At 39.9% G+C, this 7689-nt stretch overlaps 1 protein-coding gene across 5 annotated transcripts; it reads left to right on the plus strand.

Annotated features, from left to right (window-relative positions):
- Positions 1 to 764: 764 nt before the first annotated feature.
- Positions 765 to 5832, plus strand: igflr1 (IGF-like family receptor 1). Of its 5 annotated transcripts, XM_058647059.1 has the most exons (10): positions 1392 to 1535; positions 1878 to 2032; positions 2502 to 2605; positions 2680 to 2863; positions 2954 to 2975; positions 3053 to 3103; positions 3601 to 3652; positions 3743 to 3820; positions 4497 to 4601; positions 4831 to 5832. In XM_058647059.1, exons 3-10 carry the CDS (start codon positions 2518 to 2520, stop codon positions 5154 to 5156), a joined length of 906 nt encoding a protein of 301 aa, XP_058503042.1. In that variant the 5' UTR covers positions 1392 to 1535; positions 1878 to 2032; positions 2502 to 2517; the 3' UTR covers positions 5157 to 5832. The 5 variants fall into 5 exon arrangements, with proteins under 5 accessions (XP_058503041.1, XP_058503043.1, XP_058503042.1 ...); XM_058647058.1 differs by lacking the exons at positions 1392 to 1535; positions 1878 to 2032 and adding an exon at positions 765 to 1010; XM_058647060.1 differs by lacking the exons at positions 1392 to 1535; positions 1878 to 2032 and adding an exon at positions 1025 to 1049.
- The last annotated feature ends 1857 nt before the right edge of the window (positions 5833 to 7689 follow it).

The raw sequence follows: 7689 nt of genomic DNA on the forward strand, positions 1-7689 counted from the left end.
AGTGACCAATTTACCTAATCCTCATATTGCATGAACACAGCCAAAATGATCAGAAATAACAACGCATAAAATACCCACAACCGTTCTTACACTTTGTAAAATACATCAAAAAACATTTGATTATTTACATCTGGGATTTTCCTACTGTGCAAAGGGCCCATACTGTAATGATCTGGTTCGGTTTTCGGTTTTTAAGGTGCAGGGCTTCTATGTTTTTTTAGAGGTTTTTATGCGTTATGTTTATGACAAAGGATGATGAAAATGGAGCAGGGCAGGAGGAAAGATGAAAAACACAGAGACGCTTGTGAAGCATGACTGTGAAGATTCTAGGTGTTTATGTAGGTCTTGGCTTGTTTTCTTGTGAGTCACTTTATTTTGCTGAATAAAGTGTCTGTGCTCCAATGGTGCCATTTTGGTTTTTTTATTTATTTTCCCAGCCCAAGTTCCAGTAAAGACATTACATTACATGTCATTTAGCAGACGACTAAATGTATCCACAACAACTTACAAGGGAGTTGAAGGGAGTACAGCCTTGCAGGGGAGTTGAACTTGTGACCATGAAGTGTTTGCACACAGGGTCATAACCACAGGCAGTCTTAACCACTGACCCACTCCACCCCCTTACTTGTACCAAGTCCTCAATGTCAGTCATTTTCAGTAAAACCATAGTCATAATAAGTTATGGTTTTGATAAGTAAAGGCTCTGAGTACTGACGATAATTCATAAATAAATACATAAATACTCAAGGCAAAACTCTGGTTGAACAGTTTGGAAATAATGTAAGAGAGTCAAGGTTGAGATGGTTTAGTCACGATGACGCTTTCGCCCGCACAGGGAACTGCTGTGTTAGTTTAAAGTTGGGCATGATTCGACAGACATTCGCCGCGGGTAAACGTCTTCTTCGCTACGGGGAAAAGTCTTCTTCGCTCCGGGTAAACCTGACTTCACTGTAGTAGGGAACTGCAGTACCCTGGCGTGACGGAATTACTCTGGTGTGACGGAAGTAACGGTACAGTAATTACCAGTACCGTTCATAAAATGATGACATGTCAGTAACCATTTTTTAAGATGTTGAAGGTTCTGTATAGTTTAAAATTGTAATGAAATATTATTTATTGTAATTAAACACTTTTAAAGGGTCATGAGTGCTTTACATGTCATTTAGCAGACGCTTTTATCCAAAGCGACTTACAATAAATGCATTTAAACATTTGGGTACAAACAAGAGCTAGAAGTAAGTAAGAGCTTCAAGTAAGCCACACTATAAAGTGCTAGTCATAAGTGCGATGTATAAGCGAGTTCTGTGAATGCCTCTGCGGTCCTCTCAGTGTCAGTGAGGGGGTAGCAAGCTGGCTTGCCGATGCAGAGAGGAGTGGGCGGGCTGGGGTGTAGATTTTGATCGTGTCCTGGATGTAGGCTGGACCGGATCCGTTTGTAGCGTGGAATGCAAACACTAGAGTCTTGAAGCGGATTCGAGCAGCGACAGGAAGCCAGTGAAGGGAGCGGAGGAGCGGTGTAGTGTGGGAGAATGTTGGTAAGTTGAAGACCAGTCGAGCTGCTGCATTGTGGATGATCTGCAGAGGTCGTGAGAAGGAGCTACCACAGAGCTGTCGAGGGTGATGGTTAGATCTGTAGTGGGAGAGCCCTTTCATGGGAGAAAAAGAAACTTGGTCTTGTCGAGATTGAGTTTCAGGTGATGGTCAGACATCCACTGAGAGATGTTGGTCAGGCAAGTGCTGTATGCTATGGCTTATATTTACTGTATATGTAATTGGTTGATGTTTTGCTTCAAAACAGCAAAAGTTCCTTCTTTCTTCCTTCATATAGGCCTAGCTATTTTCTAGTTTTCGCTTTGTTTCTTCTTCTTCTTCTTCAGAATTCTCTGTTGTGTGTTCTCTGGGGCTGCAGGATGCTACTCCACAGCGCAACTCCGAGCAAGCCACGCAAGACACTGTATTGCAGACTTTACAGTAAACACATGGAGATAGAAGACGGCTACAGCGTGTACAAAAGCGGGTCAACAATACAAATGTGGAATTTTTGAAGCAGAGATATTGCGGTTAAAGCTATTGAGCTAAAATGCTAATATTTACATATAACAATTAATAAAATATTTTAAATGCAAAAACAATGGGTGTATCTCATGCAGCCAGTTGAGTACTATGATCCAACACTGATTTTGAGTCAATTTATCACATGACCTGGAAGCTATTGAGCTAAAATTCTAATATGTATACATAAGAATTAATAAAAATATTCAGAGATTTAAAATGCAAATACAAGGTGTATCTCAAGCAGCCCGTGTAGTAATATGATCCCACACTGATTTTGAGTCAATTAATCACATGACCTGAAAGCTATTGAGCTAAAATGCTAATATTTACATATAAAAATTCATCAAAAAAAAATATGATTTTGAGTCAGCTGATCACGTGACATAATATCCTACTTAAAACTAACTTCCCTGCAGTAAGTAACTACCACCACAAACATGTTTCAGTTGACTCAGAGTCAAGATGGAGAGACACTCCGACAGATGTGAAGATCCAACAACACGACTGGACAGATCTACTGGACAGTGTGTGCCGTGTAGTATAAAGCCAGGTAGGTGGATATAACATTATATTAAAATATATGATATTTGGTTTAAATTATAGTTGTATTTTCCAATAAAACAGGACATGAAGTTACACCCAACTGTGGCTATGATGACTATGGAGGGAGACATGAGTCTGATTTTAGAGAGTGCAGAGACAACACTTACAATGATGGCAGCAGAGCACACTGTCGTCCCTGCACTCCATGTCCGCCTGGATACTTCATTATAGGCTCCTGCAACTCAACCACTGACACACAGTGCCGGTAAAGAAGAAAAACAAACTATTTTCAGAATAACGTCTTAGAATAGTTTTCTGAGAACTGTCTCACTCTTTCATTGTGGTTTTTCTACAGAAGCCAGAAGACTCCAGTCACAGTGAGTATACTGACCCTCCCTGTGTACTCTGTTTTACAAGATGCCTCCGCTTCATCTGCGTTCATCTCTCCTCTCAGGAATCAACAACATCTCAGCATGATGCCACTTTTCCCAGCAATGCACCAACGGTAATCAAGGGAAAAATACACACTTTTAACTCGTTAGGCTGTATACTAGACCAGTTACCAGTCTTTGCACAACCCACAGGAAACAGGAAATTACACATTTAGAGCCGGCATTACAAAAATCCCCTGTTCAACAGTATCGAATACTTTACATGTCTATTTTTAAATGTGTTTTACATGTGTCCACCGGCAGAGTCAGTGATATCAGTTAACATACAAAAGAACTAGTATGATGTTTACATTTAACATTTTAAATCACTCTGTGAGTCTATCATGAGGCCATATAGTCAACTTCCCTGGCTCACATACAGTATGTGCCTTTCGTCTTGACATTGCATCACATGGTTTGTGTGTAATTGTACATCTACAACTAAAAAAAAACTAAAACACTGTTAAGGCTGTGGGTATACTCAGATGTGTCCTGCATGGGTTTTACGCTCTGTGCAGCTCGTCTGCTGAGTTCATGAGAATTCACTGCCTTTTTTTTTTTCCAAATCCAGACAACATATAATGCGACATCTACAGGCCAGACAGATGCTGCTGGTGTACAATGCAAGTTAAACCTACACTTATCTATACAACAAGAGCAACATTCATCATAGTTTAATTTTACCTTGACCTTTTCTTCCATTTCTTTTGCAGGGGAAGTGCCAGTCATCCTAATTTCCATCTTCCTTGTTCTATTATCTGCTTGCATCATCTATAAGAAGTGGACCAGAGGTTTGCATATTTAAAGCATCTGCTAAATGACATGTAATGTAATGTAATGTAATGTAATGTGAAGTCTATGGATGTAACAGGTCAGGGGAAGACCCAAATGCAGTACATGGAGGCAGACAGACAGTTGGTAATGACGTTTATTTACCACAATGTTCAGCGATAGTTCAATGAAAACACTGCAAGGGGAAGCTGGGTTCACTGGAGGGAACTTGAGCCCAAGACAACAAGCCCACACAAGGGAGATGACAGGTCCAGTGCAGGGCTGTTCCACCACAGGAACAAGCAGGCAGAAGTCAGGCAAGGAGCAGGCAGAATCCATTGTTGGGGGCGGAAGGCAGAGTAGATCACTGGGGTCAGAGACAGAGCAGGCAGGGTCGGTACCGGGACTCAATCTGAAAAACCCTGGAGAGCCTAGAGGTGAGTTTATATACAGGGTTGACTGGTGATCAGAGGCAGCTGAGTGCAACAGGTGGGGAGAGTTGGACTAATGAGCAGGGAGTGGCTGGCAGGCAGGTGAGGAGAAGGAGGGGCTGGTGAGCTGAGGTGACAGAGAGAAGATCATGACAATGGAAACATTTGGGAAACGTTACGCACAACTTTCGTTGCGCAACTGTGGTATTTTCTGTGGAGGAAATGAGCAGGGAGTCGATGCTGATGAAACCATCCGCTGTCTCAGGTCGGTGTAGACTGCTGTGTTACAGAAGGAAGTCTTCAATAATTGCAGAAGGGTTCTCTGCCCTCTCTGCACCCGCTGGCAACTGTGATCTGGACGCCATCCTCAGTGAGTTGAAAACACAAATTTGCAACAAAATTTACTATTAGTGTGTAACTATTACTATTATAGTGTATGTGCAGTCCAGCTGCAAAAAAGTACCAGGTACCATGCAGGTACTATTGCTAATGGAAAAACAAACAAAAAAACGTGCCGAGTCGAGCCGTGCGGTGCCGGGAGTGTGTAGTAGAAAAGCACCATAACAAGTCATAGCACCCTCCCTTTTTTTCCTCTGTAGTTCCTGGCATACAGTCTGCACCTTTACAGACAGTGCTGGACAACCTGGATGTTTTGGAGGAGCTGGTGATTTTGTTGGACCCTGACAACCAAAAAGTAAAGAACACCAGACACCTGGCATCGCACTGGTCCTTCCCCTCCACCCAGATCAATTACATTTACTCTATGAAGGACATTAAAAGCCCCCTGAAGGCTGTGCTGGAGGCAGTCGCTAGCAGGCATCCTGACTGGACAGTCGGCCACCTTGCTACGCTGCTCAGGAAAATGGAGCGCAATGATGCCGTTGCAGTTCTTGCCCAGCTACGGACTGAGACCTTGGCTGTATAGCCAAGGTCTGGACCCAGACCTGGACCCAAACCTATAACTATAAATGCGACATAACTGCCATGTCTTGTTGGAGCATTTGTATTTTAATTAGATAGCTTTTCCAGCCTTTACGACCAGAGCGCCAGGGCACTCAGCTCAGGAGCAACGCGAGGTTAAGTGTCTTGCCCAAGGACACATCAGCATGTAGAATAGCGGAGCCAGGCATTGAATCCACAACCTTTTGAGTTGAAAGACTATGTGCTATGCCACTGAGTCACAGCCTTAACAGTGTTTTGTTTAGTTTAACATTTTCTATATTCATTACTTTTATTCCCATTTACTATTTTATTACTATGCAGAGTATTTTTTCTATGTTCATACGTCTATTGTAAACATCACTGTAGACTTGTTTATTAATGTGTTAGTCTCATTGTGGTCAGCAGAACATTCTTATACATATTCACATTTGTTTCTAGAAAACATTGTTTTAATCAAAAAAACAAGAGTAAATAGATTTTAGTAAACCAAAAGTACTAAGGTGAGATTGTTCAAGTCCACAGAATTCTCTTTATATGTGCATCTAAAGTGCTTTATTTATTTTTGAAGGCCTGTTTAATTCCTTTTTTAAACCTGACATTATAGAAGAACTTTTTATAACCCCATTTACTTCAAATTGACAATAAAAAATTCAAACCATTGTCTCAGTATATTAATTTGAGCAGAATTTATGATTTTTGGAACAACAGTTAGTATAAAAGCCCTTCACTGTGAGGTATGGACCTGCAGATGTTTTCCTTTCCAGGATCATCTGCAAACTACTCACATTGTACAAATCATTGAAAACCCTCAGATCTTCAGACTAGAAGGTACGTTACAGGCACAAACTCTGGAACAAAAGGACAACTGCACCATTATTTGCCTGTTCTACATCCGTCCATTTGTCTGTATGTGTTACTGCGGGTGGGTAATTCACTGTATTTATTCACATAGATACAGGTATGTATTTTATTGGCATGTATGTGCATAATTGTCCTATCCCCACATACATACGCAGAGCACATAGGGCCCCAAGTACCTGGTGGGGGCCCCCAAAACTAAGGTTGATAAAAAAAAATGTCATGATAATCATTACATTATTACATGAAAAAAAATAAAAATTAGTTATGAACAGGCCCACAATTTAAAAAAAAAAATTACGTATCCTATCCCTCAATTCGGGCAAATTAGATGTTTTTACCTAATATGTAAAAAAAACCCTGCCATTACTTCAAAGTTATCTTCTTTTTGTATTATATTATATACTTACTATATATATTACTTTATATATTATTTATATATTACTTTAGATATTACTGATGGTGGTGCTGTTGTTCTGTAACTTAATATATACATTTTTATTTAATGTATTTAATGTCAATTTTAAAATAAATAGTAAAGGTTTGAGTGGAACTCTCAAGGTTTCGTGTGCACGTGTGTTGCTTAGCAGCGGCCCTGGCCAAAACTCTAACAAAAGAAGCACACAGAATCAAATCTATATCTATATCTAATCTATATCTCAAATCTCTTTTTTGGTTTCAAATCTATTCTGTTTGATTGAATAATAAAGGAACAGAATTCTCTCCATAGTTCTCCTTTTCTGTCACCTGTTGGGAAACTATAGCCTTCACACGCCAGAGAGGATGTTGTTCCTCTTTGGTTTTGTCATAAGCTTCTGCATTAAAAGGCAAAACACTCAGTCAGCTGTGCAAATTGGCTGCTTCCGTAAAACAAGACCCTTCACCCCTTTACCCAATGCACAAGTAAAGTGCTTCATCCAAGGATATGAAAAACAGCCAGTTTAACCCTTTGAAAGCGATTATACACTTGTACAAACGTAGTTAGGGGTGCTGTATTTAATTTCTACCAATACACCGTCCTAAATGTTACGCAACTGAACGTAAAGTGATAAAAAAAAAAAAAAGCAGGTACAAATAAACTGGACTTGAGTATTATTTAGACAAGGGGAAGATGTGCAGGAGATAAAAGAAAAGAGGGATTTTATGCTTTACACCAATAAGCAAAAAATAATAAATCTGCTAACAGGTTGCTATGTTGACAAGTGTTTTCGGCTTAGCCAAGCAATGAAGCCATGGATGATCATTTAATGTAGTGAATGCCGTTTACATTATAAGAGGGCAGATATACATGCTCTGCCACGTGAGAACAACTCACTTATTTTATTATTTATCAGGGCCCGAGCATGAATCGCAGGGACCGAAACGGCTCCAGGCACGAATTTGTGCGAGGAAGCCTATTGTTATCCATCAAATTATTATAATAATAATAATAATAATAATTATTGATGAATTTCAGACAGCTTTACCCCATACTTATATTTTAAAAAATCCATTACAATAACTTGACTGTTTTATGGACTGGAGATGTGATCAAAAATCTCTCTATCGTTTCCACAATGTCAGTATTTTTTATACTTTGGCTGTCACTTGGATTACTTTAAAAAGGTTATGGTTTGCTGCTCAACATCACTAGTTGTCTACATATTTTATAAATATAT

The sequence above is a fragment of the Solea solea genome, chromosome 13, assembly GCF_958295425.1.
Source record: "Solea solea chromosome 13, fSolSol10.1, whole genome shotgun sequence".
NCBI classification, from domain to species: domain Eukaryota; kingdom Metazoa; phylum Chordata; class Actinopteri; order Pleuronectiformes; family Soleidae; genus Solea; species Solea solea.

Bases quoted from the DNA above. Each gene is read 5' to 3' on its own strand.
- igflr1 (XM_058647058.1), top strand. From the start codon at position 2,518: ATGGAGAGACACTCCGACAGATGTGAAGATCCAACAACACGACTGGAC. The intron at 2,606-2,679 runs GTAGGTGGATAT...CCAATAAAACAG, and splicing joins GCCGTGTAGTATAAAGCCAG to GACATGAAGTTACACCCAAC. The intron at 2,864-2,953 runs GTAAAGAAGAAA...GTTTTTCTACAG, and splicing joins ACCACTGACACACAGTGCCG to AAGCCAGAAGACTCCAGTCA.